General features: G+C 44.0%; 1 protein-coding gene across 1 annotated transcript; it reads left to right on the top strand.

The window, feature by feature from the left end:
- The first annotated feature begins 4,698 nt into the window (after positions 1–4,698).
- Positions 4,699–19,973, top strand: IFT46 (intraflagellar transport 46). Its single transcript, XM_080930019.1, has 12 exons — positions 4,699–4,909; positions 5,509–5,605; positions 8,834–8,910; positions 10,987–11,120; positions 12,617–12,691; positions 12,837–12,930; positions 13,324–13,452; positions 15,396–15,517; positions 15,898–15,964; positions 18,682–18,742; positions 19,001–19,086; positions 19,601–19,973. Exons 3-12 carry the CDS (start codon positions 8,869–8,871, stop codon positions 19,694–19,696), a joined length of 906 nt encoding a protein of 301 aa, XP_080786145.1. The 5' UTR covers positions 4,699–4,909; positions 5,509–5,605; positions 8,834–8,868; the 3' UTR covers positions 19,697–19,973.
- Positions 19,974–22,164: the final 2,191 nt, after the last annotated feature.

A 22,164-nucleotide genomic window follows, 5' to 3' on the forward strand; every position in this document is an offset into this window, starting at 1 on the left:
ACAGAATTACCCAGAGGTAAATATCCTAAAAGTCACTGGACTGTATACTTTATCTTAAATATATAATTAATTCATTTTTAAATCCTGTGTGTGTGTTCAGGTATGTGCCTATGAATGCAGGCACTGCCTGATATGGGTGCTGGGAATCAAGCTGAGGTCCTCTGAAAAAGCAACAGATACTCTTACCTGCTGAGCCACCTCTCCAGTCCTGAACAGTACTTCAAAAGGATGGGGTTTTTGCTTTGTTTTAGGGTCCCGAGAGATGGTTCAGCTGTTAGAAACCTATATTGCTCTTGCAGGACAGCAATCTTGCAGGTTTGGTTTTCCCCTGCCTCAAAAAAGAAAGAAAAGAAAATGAACGTTCACAAGTATCCTTAGTAAAGTGAGCCTTAGAGGCTGTACAACATAAGTTAAAACAAACTGGAGCTGGAGAGAAGGCTCAGTGGTTAAGAGCACTGACTGTTCTTCCAGAAGTCCTGAGTTCAAATCCCAGCAACCACATGGTCACTCACAACCATCTGTAATGGGATTTGATGCCCTCTTCTGATGTGTCTGAAGTCCAGCTACAGTGGACTCACATACATAAAATTTTAAAACAAACCAGTAGTAAGATTGAATTGTGCTTAACTCCTTTTCAGTACTTAGGCCTGAGTCATTAATTAAGTCACTGCATGTCTGTAAGTCTCAGTTGTGACTCTTTAAACTGGTGGTAGCATATACTTCATAAATTTATGAAGTTAGATAATATAGAATAAATTAGACTATATAAGCTAAGTGTTCCACTACAGTGATTGCTCAACAATATATTCTTGCTGCTATGGACATAGCATCACAGAAATAAAACAAAAAAAAATACAATTACACTAAAAACATATTTTTGAGACAGTTTTATTTCATATACCTGGCTGATCTAGAACTCACTATGTAGATGAGGCTGGCCTTGAACTCAGAGAGATCTGCTTGCCTTTGCATCCTTAATGTTAAGATTAGAAGCAATTCCATTTTTAACTTGAAGAAGCAAAAGAGGTGTGTGCTAGTTAGTGGCCCCCAAGTGGGATCAACCTGTGTCCACCAAATGATGAGTGGATAAAGAAAATACAATATACATACCAACAAAGCATTGAGGTGAGTCATCTGCAGGGGCTTGAATGAAACTGAAGAGCATTCTGTACATTAAAAAAGAAAAAAAGGTGTTCCCGGAAAGGGTTATTCTGTGTGATCCTAGCTGTCTTGAAACTTGCTGTTTAAACCAGGCTGGCATTGAACTCAAATCCACGTGTCTCTGTCTCCCAAGTGCTGAGAGTAAAGGCATGCACCACATACCTGTGGGGGGAAGAGTCAAACAGAAGCCCACTATGGTAACGCACACTTTTGATTTGATCTCAGCACTTGAGAAGTAGAGGCAGGAGACTCAAAAGTTCAAAGTCTGGGATGGAGAGATAGACTCGGCAATTTATGAGGACTTTCTGCTGTTCCAGAGGACTAGGATTCAATTTCTAGCACCCACACGGCAGCTCACAAACATCTGTAATTCCATTTCCACAGAATCTGACACCCTCTTCTTGACTCTGAGAGTACCAGGCTTGTAGATGGTATATAAACACACATGCAAGTAAAACACCCATACATATAAAAGTAAATATTTTTAAAGACGTATTTATTTTATGTATGTAAGTACAGTATTACTGTCTTCAGACACACCAGAAGAGAACATCAGATCCTGTTACAGATGATTGTGAGCCACTATGTGGTTGCTTGGAATTGAACTCAGGTCCTCTAGAAAAGCAGACTCTTAAAGGCTGAGCCATCTCTCCAGCCCCAATATTATCTTAAGAATTAGAAAAACACTAACAGAAATTAAAAGTAAAAATTTTTAAAAATTAAGAAAGAATGTGGGTGGGGAGGGTGGGGTGGGAGTGGGGGCTGGAGAGATGGCTCAGTAGTTAAGAGGCCCTGAGTTCAATTCCCAGCAACCACATTGTGGCTCACAACCATCTATAATGGGATCTGATGCCCTCTTCTGGTGTGTCTGAAGACAGCTGCAGTGTATTTATATATAATAAATAAATAAATCCTTTTAAAAAAAAGATTTATTTTATTTACATGAGTATATTGTAGCTGTCTTCAGACACACCAGAAGAGGGCATCAGATCTCATTATAGATGGTTGTGAGCCACAATGTGGTTGCTGGGAATTGAACTCAGGACCTCTGGAAGAGCAGTCAGTGCTTTTAACCACTGAGCCATCTCTCCAGCCCCAATAAAATAAATCTTGAGGAAGAAGGAGGAGGAGGAAGAGAAGAAGGAGGAGGAGGAGGGGTTGGAGAGACAACTCAGTAATTAAGAGCATTGGCTGCTCTGCCAGAGAACCTAGGTTTAGTTTTCAACATCCACATGGCAGTTCACATCTGTCTATAACTCCTGTTCCAGGGGATCTGACATGCTCATGTAGATGTATATGCAAGCAGAACATCAATGTACATAAAATAAGAATAAAATTAAGAAAAGGAAGAATTATGTTCTGGTGTTCTGTTGCATAGAAAAGTTGACTATTAAAAACATAATATAGTTTAGTATATATTTATTTTTAAAAATCTGGAAGGAAGAACATTGATTTTTTTTTTTCCTACAACATAATGGGAACTGTTGGTGGCACACGTGGAACAGCAGCACTTTAGAGGCAAAATCAGGAGTTTGAGGCCAAGTCCTTATAGTGAGTTGTAGGCTCACCGTAGGTGCATCATGAGCCCTTGTATCAAGTAAGAAAAAGAGCTAAGGGGCGGGAGAGATGGCTCAGTGGTTAAGAGCACTGGCTGAGTTCAATTACCAGCAACTACATCGAGGGCTCACAACCAGGGGATCTGATGCCCTCTTCTGGCCTGAAGACATACATGCAGCAGAGGGGGAAAAAAGGTTGAGGATCTAGAAATACTAGGATTTGAATACTTTGTAGAAACAACACAAAATGCCCACAAATCTGTGCAATTTTTAGGTGTCATTTTTCTTTCTTAAAGAAGTATGTCTTAGTCTCTCATTTTTCTTTTGAGTTGGTATTGCAGGTCTGAACACTTTTCTATTTTTCTGGGTTTTTTTTTTTTTTTTTCTTTTCTTTTTTGAGGGGGTGAGGGGTTGGGACGCCAGACATGTGTATAACCATGGCTTTCCTGGAACTCCCATCGTGGATGAGATTGGCCTAGAACTCAGAAATCCATCTGCCTCTCCCTCCTCAGTGCTGGGATTAAAGGCATATGCCACAATGCCTGGCTGCACCATGTTTCTTTTTAAGGCAGCTTTTGGGGTGAATTTCGATGACTCATGTACATTTCTCTAACCTTGATTTCTAAAAGTAATTACACCTGTAGCTTTATTTATTTATTCATTACATTTTCCTTCATCACTTATTCCTTGATTTGTCCAATGAGTATTCAGCTATTCTGTGTTTTATCAGTACTCAGTCCAGAGCCCTGTGCATACTATGTAACTGCTCTTCCACAGAGGCATGCCTCCTCACCCTCACCACTGAGAGCTTCTTGTTATTGCTGTATTATGTTAAAAACTATTTTATGAGTATGGGTGTTTGGCCTGCATATATGCATGTGTCTCTCTCGGCCTTTGGAGCCAGAAGAAGGCATTTAGATCTTACTGGGTCTGGAGGTGCTGGGACTAGAACCTGGGTCCTCTGGAAAAGCAGTCAGTGTTATCCATCAAGCCATCACAATTGCTTTGTCAGGTCATTCTGTGCCTTCTGATAGCAAGTACCCTTTACCTGCCAAGCCAAGCCATCTCATCAGCCCTTACTGTGATCTTTAATCCAGAGGCTGTGTCTAATGTTACTACTTGATCCTTTTCTACTTTTTGGGAAAGAGGGTCTCACGTAACCCAGACTGGTCTTGTACCCTGGATTCTCCTGCTTCCACCCTTGCAAGAGTTGAGATTATAGACCTGCGCACCATGCCTGGCTTCCAGTGAGGATTTTCAAAGTAATATTTATGCAATCTGCTGATATTGGGAAGAGGTTTCACAGACTCCTTAAAGCTGCCCTCTGGCCTGCACGTGCACACGTGTCATATATGCTTTTCTACATGGAATAATGTGGTTTTATTTTTATTTTTTATAAGTTTTTTGTTGTTGTTGTTTTGTTTTGTTTTGAAACTGGACCCAAGTAGCCCGGGCCGGCCTAAAATTTACAAAGTTACTGACTGAGGCTGGATCTAGACCTTCTAATCCTCCTGCCTCCACCTCCAAAGCGCTAGGATTACAGTTACGCACCGACTTGCCCAGCGCATAGTTTTCTTTAGCAAGCAAAAACCATAGGACACAGTTAAATCCTAATCTCAGATGAAGGAAGAAAAGGTGTGTTCTTGTGACATAGGACACCGTGAAGAAAAGGGCTATCGTGTCATAGAGATGCTATAAAAGGACTTTTAAACATGCTTGGACTTTTCCCTGAAGAGTGTCTAATTTGTGATTAGGCCTGTCTAGGAGAAGCTGTGTGCCAAATGAGCCTCGTCTCTGAGATGACAGTTTCCAGTTGGAGAAATGAAATCCACTAGCCTGGCCTCCCACCTTTGACCACTAGATGTCACAACCGCTCAGTTACTAAAACCATAGACAAGCAGGCGGCTTGACCGCCTAGTGTGCCGGGCCGCTCTATCCCAGCACCGCATCTCTGCTTCCGCCACCACCCGCCTGAGCCGGGGAAGGCGGGGTGGCGCCGCCGCACGTCTCGCGATTATTCTTTCTGGCCCTCGCTTTGTTTTGTTTTATTTACTTATCTTTTTGCCTAACGACTGACGTCAGGCGGCTTACTGCACTTAGGGATACTTGAAGTGGCCGGGCCTGAGAGTGAGACCCCAGTCCTAGGCTGGGGTTCTTTCCAAATAGAGGAAACGGATCCAGAGGGGCTACAGGTAATTGGTGCTCCCACAAGCGCTCTCCGCGCCCCACCAACTACCCTGGATCCTTGACTTTCCGAGAACCCAGTGGGATTCTATCTTCAAAACGGGTAGAAGTAGAGGTGATGCTTTGGGGATTAGAGTGGATGGGGCTGAGACTGGAATTTGCCTTCTCTCAGGACCATCCTTCCCCTTCTCCGTCAGACATGACCCACAGGCTGAACTCTGTCCATACTGTAGAACGTCAATAGCTCGATCCCATCCCTATACCCTCCACCCCCTGACAACAAGCTGTGGGAAAACTGACCTAACTTGAGACAGCCTCAGTCGGCTTATGCTCTGCTTCCCTTGACTGCATCTTATGTGTAGCTTTTGCGTTGTTGCTGGAAAAGATTGGATATCATTTTCCTCCGCAGTTCTCCCAGGACTCAGCCAATGCTGGCAAAATAAGAGTTGAAGCTGATTATCTGCTTGCTCTTCGGTCAGAAAACTTTCCTTTGGGGAAAGCTTGGGTGTGTGTATGGGGTGGGGTGGGGGCTGAATGCATCTCTGCGAGGAGTGCTGGATGTATATCCCATGGTAGGAACTATGTAATCCTATCTCCTTTTGCTTAGACCAAAATCGTTGAGAACCAGACCTACGATGAGCGTCTAGAGATTAACGACTCGGAAGAGGTTGCCAGTATTAGCACTCCAGTCCCAGGACATCAAGGTAAGAGAAGATGAAAGGCAAAAAGAGAAGTGGTTTTCAATACAGTGGTGCAAATAGGATTTAGGTGGTATTGAGCAAGCTCTTAGATTATATCAGCAAGTGTTAATCTCCTGCATTAACTTGCCTCTAGTTTTGTTTTCTTACTAGTTGAGGGAGAAATCAGTTCATCAGATTTTGGGATCTTTTTTGAGTGCAAACTTAACCCCTGTCACTGTTAACTTCATGTTACTGCTCTGTATAGATTCTGGCACAGGTTCACAAAAAAATCTGTGTTTTGTTTTTTGATTATTATAATTCACAAAGCTGGTCTCCAACTCAGAGATCTGCCTGCCTCTGCCTCCCCATTGCTGCGAATAGAGGCATACGCCGGTACTCCCAGCTTACCTACCATTTTAGAATGCTTGCTTTGTGCCATGTTAGCACTGGGTAATACAGTGGCAAACAAAAGACACATCCCTGCCATCCCAACACTTGTAATCTTAGAAGAAATATGGCTGGTAAATAAATAGTCATTATGACAAATGTCATGTGTACCGTGATGGAGGCAAATGGTTTACTGCTATGGAACATAAAGGTGGTGGGCGGGAATTCATTTGCGGCCAGGGAAGATTCAAGAGAAAAGACCAGTGTGTGGTGAGAGGGGAGTGTGTTATGGTCTGATCAGAAGGGAGGCGAGAGGCATATCAAGCAGAATGCAGAACTCCAGAGGCTATTGCTGTCACATGTAGAATTTATTGGAGAGTACACAGGTGACAGTGAGTGGAAATACTGTGGCAGTGGCTGGGTTGTGATGGTAATGGTTTGGACTGTGGCATGAATAGAGAGACATGACACAGATACAACATAGATTACAGAAGTATCATTAAGGCTTGCTCATGCACTAGATTTCAGTGCTGAGTTGGGGACTGTTGCAGTAAAAATGAAAAATGGTTCTGTTGCTACCGGTCCCGCCTCTCACTCTGAGGGAGCTCTCACTCCGAGGGAACTGCTTCACTGTGGATCTGGACACCAGGTCCCACACGGTCCTCTAGGTGGTTCGGTACCAAGGCTGGCACCCACACATCTCGTTCCATGGGCGACAGAGCTGGAACCGCACACTCCAGCTGCCTCTCAGCCATTGCTTTCACACGCTGTCCTCCACAGCCGGGTAAAAACATTCAAGCATGTGCCTCTGGGGGCTGTTCTCATTTAAAACACTACTAGAACGTCCTCATCATTAAACAGTAACAACTGCCAAGCATGGCGGGCGGTACATGACTTTAATCCCAGCACCTGGGGGGCAGAGGCAAGTGGATCTCAATGAATTTGAAGCCAACTTTATCTACATAGTAAGTTCTAGGACAGCCAGGGCTATAGAGTGAGACCCTGCCTCAGAATCCCCCCACTACTTTCTCCTATGAATTTGCCTGCTAGTGGCATTTCCTAGGTAAAAGCACGATGTCCCTTTGTGGCGGGATCATGTCACATATACGTTTCAAGGTTTGCTTATGCTATAGCATGTAGCATAATTTTTCAATTTTGTGGCTGAATAACAATAGAGTCTGTTGCATGGATTCACAGTATTTTTAAATCTCTCATCTACTAGACACTGGTGGTGTTTTTGCCTCTGGCAACTGTGAACAGTGCTGCTGTGTCTGGTGCTGTGAGGTGTCTGTCTGGATTCTCATTTTTAGTGCTTCTGAATACGTATTTTATTTTCTAAAAGTACGGAATGCTTCATGGTGCTCCATGCCGTCCTTGCACAGGCTGTGCATATCTCTGCATCATTCCAGATGTTAGTGTATGTGCTGTGGAGGTGAGCTGAGAAATACCAAGCGCTGGGGTTATTTTACTCCAACACAGTAGGGTTTTATATTTGAAAATAGGGTTTTATTCTGTGGAGCCTAGACTAACCTGGAACTCACCATGTAACTCAGGCTGGCCTTGGATTTGAGGTGATTTCCTGAGTGCCGTGAGCTACCATGTCCAGGGACTTAACAAATTGATGCTCTTGTCAGCTGTGGACTTGTTTTCAGCTGTGTAATTTAATATATTTAGTTTGTATCTAATGTTGTCATGCTGGCTAATCTAACATCTGGTTATACTTTTGATTTCAGAATGTTATAATTCCTACACATTCTTTTTGCTCTTATGTCCTGATTCAGATTCAAATCCACAGCTAGCTGCTAGCTAGCCCCCTTCTATGTAGTCTTGTCACTTAGTCCTGTCCCTGACCCGATTTAGAGGAGAAAATACGTTCAGAGAGGGTAAGTCACCTCGTATAGCTGATAAAGTTGACCCCAAGTCTTCCTCCCATTAGCCCATGAGCTGTCACTCTATTCACACACAGCACTTTATCCTGGTTCAGTTCCATCTCTGTCCAGACATTTGCAGCTAGTCAGTGAGTGTAGTATGTAGTCCAGTGCTTACGCAGAGGAATGTTTATAACAACTTCTTGAATTGGTGCAGCTTTGTCTAGAATTCAGTATCCTCGCTTTCCCCTAATGTTTTATTTTAGTTTTGAGACAGGGTCTTACCATGTAACCCTAGTCTTGGAGTTCACAGGTCCATCTGTCTTTGCCTCCTAATGCTAGGACTAAAACATGCCAACACACCCAGCTTTGTGTGTGTGTGTGTGTGTGTGTGTGTGTGTGTGTGTGTGTGTTAAAAACCGTCTGTAACCTCATCCACTTTGTTCCCAGAAATAACAACTTTGAGACTTAATACATGAATAAATGCTTGGGCAATAGTGTTGGCTCTGCTCCCCGACTAGCTCATCTCTTAATTACCCATTGATTTTATTCTAAGTCATACACGTGGCTGGTTACTTGGTCCTCAGTTTCATACGGCTGCCTTTTGTTTCTGGGGTAAAATCTTTTGCTCCTATTTTCCCAGAATTTCTCTATCTCTGCCAGATGTCTCACCTTCTAATCTTGCCTCAGTTCATTGGCCAAGGCTTAAAAATTAAAAATTGACAGGCAAATGTTTCTACACATTGCACAAAAGATCTCCTCTACATGTGTGTCTCTATGAGTTCGAGGCCAGCCTGGACTACAAAGTGAATTACAAGATAGCCAAGAATACATAGAGAAACCCTGTCTTAACAAACTGGGGGGAGGGAGGGGGAAGAAAGAAAGAAAAAGGAAAACTAAAAATAAATACATAAATTAAATAAAAAATGTAAACTTTTTGTTGTTTTTTTAAAACAATAATTTACATATTTACTAATGAAAAAATTCTTCCTCCAAGGCCCTCCTTTTTCTGCCACTCTTCCCAACAAGGCGATGGCCGATAACAGCAGTGATGAATACGAGGAAGACAACAAGGTGTGTGCCTGGGAACAGCGCTTCCTTTAAGGTTTGGGTTCTGGTGTGGTCAGTGTGAGATGTCGCCGAGTCTGCAGGACACTCACCTCTAGTGTCTGAGGACCTTTGAGTTTCTGTAGGAAAATCAAGAGTAGAGTCTTGAGATACAGGCTTCATCAGGAATAAGGCCTGCCATTGTTGTTCCTGTCACATGCTAGCCATCAAACCTAGAATTTCACGTTTATTGGTGAGCCCATTCCTGACACAATCATCACAGCTGGCTTTTAGTGCGGAGCTTCATCTAAAATGGGACAGTGGTTTACTTTATTGATTATAAGAAAATCAACTAGCATGTTTGCTCTTAAAAATAAGATCCCTTGGGCTAGAGCTGTTTCTCAGTGGCTAAGAGCAGTGATTGCTCTTCTAGAGGACCTAGGTTCAATTCCCAGCCCACAAATGGCAGCTCACACCATAACCCCACTTCCAGGGAATCTAATGCTGTCTCTGGTCTCTGGGCACCAGGCACCAAAGCTGTGCATTGACACACATGCAGGCAAAACACCCGTACACATACAATAAAATAGTAAAGCGTAACGATATGGATTCCCTCCCAGAGTCTCAAAGGTCCTATCTTGGAACTTGTATTTCTGATAAGCAGTCTTGGAAAGTCATCTACTAAGCAAGTTTTTAGAACTATCAGCCCAGGCATGCTTTTATTCCCAACACTTGAGGTGATGCCAATATTTTTATGACACCAATGTCTTTTTTTTTCTTTTTTGTATGTGTGTATAGTTTTTCAAACCAGTATTTCTCTGTATAATAACCCTGGCTGTCTCACTTTGTGGACCAAGTTGGCCTTGAACTCACAGAGATTCACTGCCTCTGTTGGGATTAAAGGTTTGCAACACCACCGCCTAACTCAACAGCTAATATTTTTGTTTTTGAGACGGGTCTCTATAAAACACTGGCAGTCCTGAAACTCACTATGTAGACTAGAATGGCCTCAAACTTACTTAAAGAAATCTATTCCATCTGCCTCTGCCTCCTGAGTGCTAAGATTAAAGTTATGTGCCACCATGTCAGCCTGACAGTCTATATTCTTAAAAGTTGCTTGTTGCCAAAACTGTCTGTACTGACGAGATGGTTCACCACCAAGTTTGATGCCTAAACTTGATCTTTATAACTCACATCCTGGAGGGAGAATTGCAGCACATTGTTTTCTGACTTCTATACATACACTGGCATGTGCATACTCTCTTCACATAAATAAATACAAATATAATAAAAAAGCGGCTTCCTATGTGACCAAGGTTAAGTCCTTATCAGTTATTTCAATAAAGTATACTAAATAAATGAAACATTTGTGTAGTTAGAAATAGTATAGATATTAGAAGTCACAATATACTTTTAGCTATTATTAGAGGAAAATGTGTCTAAAACCAGGTCTTTGACAGGGGGTCAGGGGAGTTCATGTCACTAAGACTGGCTTTAAATTCCTAATCTTCCTACCTCCACCTTCAGAGTCCAGGGATGACAAGTATGGGCTACGAGTTTATGTGGAAGTTGGAATTAAACCCAGGGCTTTATTTATGCCAGTCCTCAGAAACAGATCTTTGTTTGCATTTGTTTTTTTTTTTTGTTTTGTTTTTTTTGTTTTGTTTTTTTTGATTGTGGCTTTGGTTGGTTTTTCCAGACAGGTTCTTGGCTATCCCGGAACTCACTCTGTAGACCAGGTTGGCCTCCAACTCAGAGAGATTGGCCTGCTTTGTGCCTCCCAAGTGCTGGGATGTACCACCATTGCCAGGCCTGCATTTACTTTTTGTTTTTGTTTGATTTTTTTAAAAAGATTTATTTATTTTATGTATAAGAGCTACACTGTAGCTGTCTTCAGACACACCAGAAGAGGGCGTCGGATCCCATTACAGATGGTTGTAAACCTCCATGTAGTTGCTGGGAATTGAACTCAGAACCTCTGGAAGAGCAGTCAGTGCTCTTAACCACTGAGCCATCTCTGGGCACTGTAAGAGCAGTGCAGAGTCAGGCATAGGAACTGAATTTGTCTTTATATAACCACTTCCCCTCCCCTTCCCTGCCCAGGAGAAGAAGAAGCCGTCACAGCTGACACCTCAGCAGGGCTTCAGTGAGAATGAGGACGATGACGATGATGACTCCTCTGAGACTGACTCTGATGACGATGATGACGACGAGGAGCATGGAGCACCTCTGGAAGGGTAGGGAGGACCCTGTGCCCAGGGACGTCCTTCAGGATGGCAGTGGAAGGGACATGTCTGGGAATAGATTGCAGCATCCTTTGATGCCCTCTACTGAGGATTTTCCTCCTATCTCAGGAGTCCAGCACTATGAGTTTTCTTTTTTTTTTTTCTTTTTCTGACTCCACTGCCCCGTCTGTCCTGTGATGTCATTTAAACTATCTGAAACATTTGTGGCTCAGCAAACACTGGGTTAACCTAAAACCTAGAACATTGCTCCTGCCCTTCATGGGAAAGAAGAAGTACTTGTGCACATGCCAATGCATTTCTATCTAGTAGGGCAAACTGCGTGCACACAAGCAGTTCCATTTTAGGCTGAGGTCCTTTAGAGAAGAGCGTCAGGGCCTCACATCGATGCAGGGTTCTTGGGTGACACTAAGAAAACAACAACACAACAGAACCCCATCTTACTCTGTTCCAGCTCCGTTGTCACAGTGTGTTCTGATTCACCCCTGCAGGTTATAATCAATATGTATTCTGAAGACCATCCGTCTACACTGGGGATATAGCTCAGTGATTGAGTACTTGCCTGGACATGTGAGGCCTCGGGATGTATTTATGTGATTAGGATTGCACCCATGCACTCAAACATACATATAAAAATAAATCTTTTTTAAAAGCTATAAAATATATTCAGTGGGGTGGACATGGTGACACAGACCTGTAATCCCAGTACTCAGGAGGCTGAAACCAGAGTATTACAAGTCTGTGGCCAGCATGAGCTGAATAAGACCCTGTCTCAAAAATATCCGGGGCTTGGGTCAGATGGCCTAGAGGCTAACGGCACCTGCCTCCATGCCTGAGGACATGAGTTCATTCCTTGGAACCCATATGGTGGAAGGAGAGAACCAGTTTCCTCAAGTTGTATCTGACCTGTGTACACATACATATTCTCATACACTGTGTCTTCCTCTCACCTCCATGTGCATGCACTGGCATGTGCACTTATACACACATGTGCATACATCACATTCATTCATCACATGTGCAGGCATACATACTCAAAGATTTTTAAAAGTTGTGGGACCTGGAGAGACGGTTCAGCAGTTAAGAGCATTGGCTGCTCTTACAGAAGACCTGGGTTCAATTCCCAGCACCCATATGGCTGCTTACAATTGTCTATAACTCTAATCCCAGGGTATCTGACACACTCTTCAGGCTTCCTGGGGTACGAGGTACAAATGTGATGCAGAATCATACTTGTAGGTTAAACACCGGTACACATTTTTTAAAAATGTATGGTTTCCTGCAGCTTTCTCCTTTAGTATAAGAGATCATTGAAGCTAACTATAAACAATGTCAAAGCTGCCTTGTAGGCCACTAAGAACGTAGGATGTAGCAGGGACAGAAGATGGGCTTGAGGTCATGTCTCTATTGGTCATATCACACATGGGCTGGCCAGGCCTGCTGCCTGTACTCCCCGAGGGCCACTCTGACCTGCATGTCTCCTTCCCCAGGGCCTATGATCCTGCAGACTATGAGCATCTGCCAGTCTCAGCTGAGATCAAGGAACTCTTCGAGTACATCAGCCGGTAAGTGTGGTAGTCGTCTGTACACCCGCCGTGCGCAAGCCTTTGCACTCTAGTTTGAAGCAACACCAAGCTCCTTTGAGGCTTTTTAGCTCAGTCAAGTGACATTTTCTGACTGCTTCCATCTTTCCTCAACCATCCCTTGCAGGTACACACCTCAGTTGATTGATCTGGACCACAAACTGAAACCTTTCATTCCTGATTTTATCCCAGCTGTTGGGGATATCGATGCATTTTTAAAGGTACAGATGGTGCATCCTAAAAATGAGCCCCCCGGGGTTTGTCCCAGCTCCTCTATTCTAAAGGTTCCTTTTATTTCTCTGATGAGCATTGGCTGCCTTAGTCGTACTCGTTGCATTACAGTTCTTAACCTGGCCGCCGCCTCCAGATTCCACTCGCTGTGTTATGTGACACAGTGTTCTGTGTTTGTCTCCTAACCAACCATGAATTTAGCCCCACATATGTGTGCCACACATCATGTGAGTTCATTCTCAATAGGACTTAGTCTAGTATAATAGTCACGCATGCTTTTTGATGTTAGATACTTACTGGAAATAATTTCCAGCAGCTTACAGGAAACAGACGCCATGGCTCTCCCATTTCCGCTCAGTGATCGTAACCTTTCTCTCACCCAGGTGCCGCGTCCTGACGGGAAGCCTGACCACCTTGGCCTCTTGGTGTTAGATGAACCATCTACAAAGCAGTCAGACCCTACTGTGCTCTCGCTGTGGTTAACTGAGAATTCCAAGCAGCATAACATTACGGTGAGCTGCTGGTCTAAAGCAGGGCCTAGGTCAGAGGCTGCACTGTTGTGTTCAGTTGGTTACTGCCTGTTAAAGGGGATTTTACTGACGGCTTTATTGAGATACAGTTTACATACTGTGAGAGTCACATACACACTTTTTTTTAAGATTATGTATGTAGGTGTATTTGCTTGCATGCATGTCCGTGTTTCATGTGGATGCAGCCCCCATAGGAGCTAAAAGCAAGCTGCCATTTTGGTGCTAGGAACTGAAACTGGGTCCTCTAAAAGAGCAGCCAGTGCTCTTAACCTCTAAGCCATCTCTCCATGCCCAAGTCACCCTTTTAAATGAGACAGTTCAGTGGCTTTCAGTACATTCATGGAGGTGTATCTTACCTTTTCCCTACAGTTAGTATGGTAGTCAGGGTCAAAGCTTACTTTTCCATGCTAGCTAGATGCCCCAGCACTGAGCTGAACTCCAGCCTTTCATCACAACATACAAAGTTTCCTCGCTCCAGAAAGAAGCCTTCTAGATGGCGTCCTCTCCTTTTAAACTGCAGCAACCTCATCCCTCCCTGTGACTAAGGACTACTCTATTTCTGTATAAACCACAGTGCGTCTGGCCCCATCAGTTGTTCCCACTTTTGTTAACAATGTCACTAGAACATTCAAGTCTAAGTCAGTGTGGCATATGTGTATTTCTCTTGGGTGTACGTGGAGGGGAGGATCACATTGCCAGTTAGTTACTCTGGTCAGCACTTTGAAGAACTGCCAAAATATTTTTTGAATTGGTAGCAGTTCCACCAGCAATGAATGAGAATGTAATCTTCTCTAAATCCTTACTTATGCTTGTGATTGGCCTTTTAAATTCTGGGCATCTAGAACAGCTATGAAATGGCATTTCACTGTGGCCAGCCCTCCCTGCTGCCCTGCATCCTTCCCATGGCTACACCACGTTTTTTATGTTTTCTTTCTGAGACAAGATTTCAGGTAGCCCAGGTTAACCTTAAAGCTTGAGCTTCCTGTCTCTACTTCCCAAGTGCTGGGATTGTAGGTGGCAGGTGTACATCACTATGCCCAGTTAACAGCTCCCTTTCTTCCTTCCCTCCTTCCCCCTTCTTTTTTTTTTTTTTTTTTTTCCTGGCTTTTTTGAGATAAAGTTTGTCTGTGTAGCCCTGGCTTGCCTAGAACTCACTATATACCAGGGTAACCTTAGACTTACTGAAATCTACCCACCTCTGCCTTTGAAGTGCCGGGAAAGCCCAGCAAACAGCACCTTTCCAGTTCATTGTTTTAAATTACTGTCCTAGTATGTTTTCTGTTGCCATGCTAAACATCACGACCAAAAACAACTTGGGGAGGAAAGGGTTTGCTTGACTTACACATCCCATGTCACAGTCCATGAAGAACATCAAGTCAGGAACTGAAGCAGAACCATGGAAGAATGCTGCTTACTGCCTTTTCTTTCTGTCTTACTCAGCCTGTTCTTTCTTTCTCTCTTTTTAAGATTTATTTATTACATATAAGTACACTGTAGCTGTCTTCAGACACACCAGAAGAGAGCATCAGATCTCATTACAAATGGTTGTGAGCCACCATGTGGTTGCTGGGATTTGAACTCAGGACCTCTGGAAGAACAGTCAGTGCTCTTAACCACTGAGCCATCTCTCCAGCCCCATCCTGCTTTCTTATTCACTCAAGACCACCTGCTTAAGGGTGGCATAGCCCACGGTGTCCTATGGGCTGTCAATCATCTAACAAGAAAATACCCCACAAACTTACCCGCAGGGTAGATTAAGGGAGGTAGTTCCTCAGCTGCAGCTCCCTCTTCCCAGATGACATCAGCTTGCGTCAACCTGACATAAAACAATAACACACACACAAACCCAAACAACCAACAGTTACTGTGGGTGGATTTGGATTTTAGTGTAATGTTTTTCATCATTGTTCTCCTCATTCCTGTAGCAACATATGAAAGTAAAGAGCCTGGAGGATGCAGAGAAGAATCCCAAAGCCATTGACACCTGGATTGAGAGCATCTCTGAGCTACACCGTTCCAAGCCCCCTGCGACTGTACACTACACCAGGTGACAATAACTGCAGGTCACTATGTAGTCTTGGCAGAGACGTGTTCACCACTGTAGTTTATAGTAAGTGTCACCATTTGTGACCCTTTGCTCCTGAGGAAAGGTCAAAATCTGGGGGTAAACTGGATCAACCTGAGGTCCTTAAAAAATGTCCATTTACACCGTCATGGGAAGCTGGCGGCTGCTGGCTGACGGTGATGCAAACATGAGAGTCCTCTGCTGTGGTTACGGAGCTGGCTAATTCTAACCATGCCCTGGTAAATTTGGTTTTCCAGGCCAGATTCTCCCAAAACCCCGCTGTGCCCAGTTAAGGACCTGGTTTAGAGGTGGCTAATGTCATTGCTCAGTGATCACACTTCATACTTCTTCTCCACTTTTAGGCCCATGCCCGACATTGACACTCTGATGCAGGAGTGGTCCCCGGAGTTTGAAGAGCTCCTGGGAAAGGTGAGGGGGAAGGAGTTGGAGTAATATGGCATCCATTCAGGGCCTAGTGCTCCTCTCTTCCTAGGTTTTCACTCTGACTTTTTAATGGAACTGGAACCCGTGATAGAAATATGCTTATCAGAAAGCTTGGTCACTTTGCCAACTGAACATCCTTATGTTACCAGCACATTAGGTTGGTAAACAGCACACTGCCAGCCTTCCAGGAACTTTCTCCTCTCCCCTTCCAAAGTCACCATTGTCCTGTTTTTATATTTTCTCTAAATCTAGACAGCTCTGCCCCCCTGCCCATCACCAGTAGTGGAGATTGAACCTAGGACCTCACACATGATAGGCAAGTGCTCTACCACTGAGCTAGTCAGAGTATCTGCCCTCTAAGTACACTCTGTGTCCTCTTCTCTATGTGATGGGAGATTCATCCATCTTGTTCTATGTCTTGTTTATCCATTTTTATAAATGGGTTGTATACCATCCTTTAATTTGTGTGTAGGTGACAGTGATCTACGATGAGCATTTTGGGTAGTTTCCAGTTTCCTATATTTCAGTAATGCTACCAGGACATTGTATTGAGCAGCCATGTTTGACAAACATGTACACCTGTGTTATTGCTATAGATGCTACTTTGTCTAGAGGTGATGTTTGTGTTCCTTTAAGGAATTGATGTCCCAGTTTTAATTGCCAAGATATTTAAGTTTTATCTATCCATTCATCTATCTATATCTATCTATCTATCTATCTATATCTATCTATCTATCTATCTATCTATCTATCTATCTATCTATCTATCTATATATATATATATATATATTTGTCTGCCTGTCTGTCTTTCTAACAACCCATCTGTTTCTTGGAGATCAATCCAAGGGCTTCCTGCATATCAGGCAGGTGCTTTACCAGCTGAGCTACACTCTGTCCTGAAGTGAGAGAGAAATGTTGAGAGCATTGCTTGTTTTTGTTTCAGAGACAGGCTCTCACTGAGTATCCTAAACTGGAACTGATTATATAGCCCAGGTTGGCCTCCAACCCCTGGCAATCCTCCTGCTTCGGCCTCCTGAGTGCTGGGATTACAGGATGAGCCACCACACCCAAGCAAAACTAGAATTTTCCTTTTTTTTTTCAGTACCATGCAATCTAACAGCTTTCATTATGACATGTTCACATATACTTACCTGCTGACCCTTTCCCAAGGCCTCTCTCATTGCCTGTTTGTAGTTTATGCTCCAGTGAACTCCCTTCCACTTTCATATCATGGGTATTGGCATTTTTTCACTCTCCCTTAAGCCCTCATTTTCCCTTCTTAAGGGCCCCTTTCTCATTTCTTAGCCTCTTCTGACACTTATCCCACATAAATACATATATAAAAATATTAAAAGGAAGAGACCACATGTGGGTGATCATATTTCATCTGTCTTTCTGTTTTTGTGTGAATTTAATTTCATCTTTATGGCTAAGTGAAATCCTGTTGTCTACAGGTGTCCATTCTCATCCATTCGTCTGTTGATGGACATATAGACCAAAGCCATTTCCTGCCCTTGTGAATAGAGCATCAATAGACATGGATGAGTCTCTGTAGCAGGCAGGCATCCTTTGTGTGTGTGCCCAGAAGGGTAGAGCTGCGTCATGTACCTACATTCTAGTTTTAGGTTTTTGAGAAGCCTCCATACTGATTCCTAGCATATGCCAGTGATTTGTGTGAGAAAGAAGCAAAGTAGTTTTTCTTTGCTTTCCTCAGCTATGGAGGAGATTGTTTTGGGTTGATTTTTATGCAGAGTGAGAAGTATGGCCCTAATGTCACAAGTGGATTTCGTTTTGCCAGCACTAGTTATGGCACAGGTTCCAGTGTGCACTTCCTGTGCCTTTTGGTCCACACTGTCTTGTGTAGTAACTGTGGTAGCTTTGTCACTGTGGCTCTGTAGTATAGTTTGAGGTAAGGTAATGAGACACCTCTGACTGTGGTTTTTCTTTTCTTTTCTTTCTTTCTTTCTTTTTTTTTAAATAAAGATGTATTTATTTGTTATTTATATGAGCACACTGTAGCTGTCTTCAGACACACCAGAAGAGGGCATCGGGTCTCATTACAGATGGTTGTGAGCCACCATGTGGTTGCTGGGAATTGAACTCAGGACCTCTGGAAGAGCAGTCAGTGCTCTTAACCGCTGAGCCATCTCTCCAGCCCCGACTGTGGTTTTTCTGTCTAGCATTGATTACCTTGACTACTTGGACCATCTGTCTTTGTATTCCCATATGAATTTTAGTAATGTCTGCCCTGGTTGTGTGAAGAATGTTAGTGGAATTTTGATGGGGATTGTGATGGGGATTGCATTGCATCTGTATACTGTGTCCAGTAGTGTGGCCATTTTCACTGTATTAATTGGAATTGTGAGGTGAGTGTAGACATGCTATTGTGTACATGTGGAGGTCAAAGGAAACTTTGTGGAGTTGGTCTCCTTCCACCTCTGGGTATTGAACTCAGGCTCTAAGGCTTGCAAGGCAGAATTTTTACCCACTGGTAGCAGTATATATTTTTAATGGTTGAGCCATCTTTCCAGTCCCTTTGTGACAGTCTCTGAATGGAGTCACAGATGGTCTGAAACTTACTACGTAGACTAGGCTATCCTGGAACTCATAGAGATCTATCTATGAGTTCTATCTCCTGAATGCTGGGATTCAAGGGCCTATATTGAGCCTTTCCACTGTGGGCCATCCTTTGTTTCCACCAGGTGAGTCTGCCCACTGTCGAGATCGATTGCAGCCTGGCTGAGTACATTGACATGATCTGTGGTAAGCTTCTCCAACCTCCCTGAATCTGGCAGCTGTGTTTTAGGCCTTTGGAAGTGCTTCCTGATCCCTGCACAGTAGTGTCTTGGTTCACAGTCTTCACTGGAAGCCAGCTGTGCTGTTTACAGCCTCTAGGGTGGCATTGGAACTGAGTATTAAACCCCAAAATAACATGTGCCACTTGGGAGGGGACTGGCATTCTAAACAGAAGGGCCCCGGTGCCAGATCGAGTTGGTTCCCATCCCTGCTTGTGTGTTGCAGCTATCCTGGATATTCCTTTCTACAAGAGCCGGATCCAGTCCCTCCACCTGCTCTTCTCCCTCTACTCAGAATTCAAAAACTCCCAGGTAAGACAACAGAAGCTGTTCAGGGCCCTGCTGTGGTTGTTCTTATCTGGGCACTTTTACCCTCCCATGATTAAGTGAGCAGCAGAGAAGGCTCAAGTTGGGAAGTGAGAGAAGGTGGTGCTCAGTGAAGATCCACGCCCACAAAGCAGCAGCTTCATGAATTCGAGCAGGAAGGAAATAGAACAAAGCTTTGTTTTGAAGGAAATGGGCACATGGTTGTCTCTTTCAAAGGTAGAGCTAATGTATGTATGAGTTTGGAAGCAGACCTAGGAGAAAAAGTAAATGGTTGTTTTGTTTTGAGACATGTTTCACTCTGGCCCAGGTTGACCTGGAACTCATGGTATAGCCCAGGCTAGCTTTGGATTCAGTGATCCTCCTGCCTCAGCCTCTCAACTGCTGGGGTGACAGGCCTGTGTCACCATGCTCAGTTTAGCTTAAAGGGGTTTTAAAGTGGTCGTCCTTGTTAAAATGCAGTAGCCAGCTTATTGCAAACATGTTCTCTCCTTTCTTGCAGCATTTTAAAGCTCTTGCCGAAGGCAAGAAAGCATTCACCCCTCCACCCAACTCTGCCTCCCAGGCTGGGGATGCGGAGACACTGACTTTCATCTGAGCCTCCTCCTGGGGCTGTGCTTCAAAGTCAGATGAAGACATGGTCTCTGTTGGCAGCTTACTGTGTCCCTGATCCACAGCTGGGCTCTGGCAACGTGAGTTCTGCTGCCCTGGGTTACACCTCCACTGCCTTTCCCGAGGAAGGATGTATCTGCACTGAGTTGGCATCTCAGTTGGAAGAACTGGAACTCTGAGAGCCTCAGGTTGGGGGAGGAGCTTCCAAAGACACATAGACTGCTCTGTCAGGTTATGATGGAATACATATTGGTTCTTACCCATGGTCCTGGCTCATTACTCTCCAATTGCCCTGATGATTTCTAGAGTGAGTAGGATCAGTTAGGACCTCACACCAGGCCTGCCTCTGCCAATCATGTCCTTCTATCTCTGAACTTCTGCCCTCCTTTCACCTCCCTTTCTCCCCAAGCAGCCCACAACCCTGAATCTCTTCCCCAAGGCAATCATGGACATCTGCTCTTACAGTCTTACATTGTTTAATTTTACTTTTGTTGGTGTTGTGAGACAGCATCTCACGTAGCCCAGCTTGGCTTTGAACTGTCTGTGCAGGCTGCTTTTAAAGACCTGATCTTTGTGCCTCCACCTTTCCCTCCCATGCACTAGGCCTTCAGGCATATTCAGCCAAACCCAGCTTATTCTTAAATCATTTGACCTACTTGGATAGTAGACCAAGATCCTCATCTAGATGGGGGCTTGCCCCTTAGTAACAAGGAAGCAATACTGAGTAGTTTCCAGACCTCACTGGGCATCCCATCCAATCCACAGCATTACATTGAACCATTTTTGCCCAGTCACACACCAGCATAGTGGTCCAGGTTTCACCTGTTCCCTTTGTGTGATGTCTCCATGGAAACTTAGAGGTCAGGGCTCAGAGACAGTCAGATGCAGAGAGGTTCCCAAAGGTGGCATGCATCTTGGACATCTTTGTGCATTTTAAAATAATCTTATTAGTTTATTTTAGACTAGTTCTTTGTACAGCCCAGAGTGGCCTACGGTTCACTGTGAAGCTCGGGTTAGCATGAGCTCATTATCCTCCTTTGTCTCCTGGATGCCGGGATTACAGGCCTGAGCCACCATGCCCACTGTCTACCTCCTCACCTGCATCCTCTGAACATCACTGATGAGAAATTGGGAAAAGTGTTTCTCTGAGTTCTGCTATATGTTAAAATCTGAGGAGCAGGTTGTGGGAACTCCTAACTTACTATTGGTTATTGAGAAGCACAGGCCAGGGCTGGAGAGATGGCTCAGAGGTTAGGAGTACTAACTGCTCTTCCAAAGGTCCTGAGTTCAATTCCCAGCAACCATATCGTGGCTCACAACCATCTGAAATGGTTGTGATCAAGAAGAGGTCAAGATGCCCTCTTCTGGTGTGTCTGAAAACAGCTACAGTGTACTGACATAAAATTAATAAATTTTTAAAAAGCCAGGAGAAGCACAGGCAAGAATGTGGTTCCAGGCAGCATGGCTGTGACAGTGTTTGGAGGTGCCGCTTAAGTTGGGTAGAAGGGGGGGACAGATTCAGGAAATATTTTGGAATAGTGTCAGCTGATCTCCAGCCAGGAAACCTGAAACCATTCTAGATTCTCTAAAAGAGATTTGTTTTATATATGTGAGTACATTGTCTCTGTCCTCAGACACACAAGACCAGGGCATCGAATCCCATCACACACATGAGTGTGAGCCGCTATGGGGTTGTTGGGAATTGAACCTAGTCCTCTAGAAGAGCAGACAGTGCTCTTAACCACTGAGCTATCTTTCTAGCCCCATTCTAGATGTTTTTAACAAAGGACATGTAACATAACAATTTGGGTACAAAAGTGTATGGAAGGAGCTGGCAAGATGGCACAGCAGGCCAAGGTGCTTGCCCCAAAGCCTGACCACCTGACTCGAGTCCCTGGAACTCACATGATAGAAGGAGAGAGCTACCAAAACTTGTCTTCTGTAAGCCACATGCACTTGCATGCGCACACAGACACACAGACACACACACACACACACACACACACACACACACACACAGTGGTTAGTTTAAAGGTTAGTATCTAGGAGGTGGCTGTGGCCAGATGCTGAGGGCAAAGGAGGGTTGCAGAGCCTCACCCACCACTACAGGGACTTTGAGCAAGGTTGCTGCTTCCTCTCCCACCTCCTCACCTCCCATGACAGATGTAAGTGCAGGCCAGGAATTAGAATCCAGCAGCACAAGAATGAGAAATTTCCCTTTGTCTATGTGGAATTTTTATGGGGACCTCATTGCATAGGAGGTCAAATTGAACAAATTCATAGAAATAAAACCAGACCCAAAGAGTGTGATCTATTGCTAAGATGCTGGGGCAGGAAACCCAGCAGGACCTCTGTGTTCAATCCTTCAGTATTTTCTCCCCTCTGAGAGACATGCTAGTAGACGTAGAACCAAGCATGAGATATTTTGGGCTTAAGCAACTGAATGGGTAATGG

The sequence above is a fragment of the Micromys minutus genome (genome assembly GCF_963924665.1).
Source record: "Micromys minutus genome assembly, chromosome: 16".
NCBI lineage: Eukaryota > Metazoa > Chordata > Mammalia > Rodentia > Muridae > Micromys > Micromys minutus.

What these genes read in the sequence shown, in the direction of transcription:
- IFT46 (XM_080930019.1), top strand. Translation starts at nt 8,869, where the DNA reads ATGGCCGATAACAGCAGTGATGAATACGAGGAAGACAACAAG. An exon ending in AATACGAGGAAGACAACAAG is followed by an intron (nt 8,911 to 10,986) that starts GTGTGTGCCTGG and finishes TTCCCTGCCCAG; the next exon opens with GAGAAGAAGAAGCCGTCACA. An exon ending in GCGACTGTACACTACACCAG is followed by an intron (nt 15,518 to 15,897) that starts GTGACAATAACT and finishes CTCCACTTTTAG; the next exon opens with GCCCATGCCCGACATTGACA.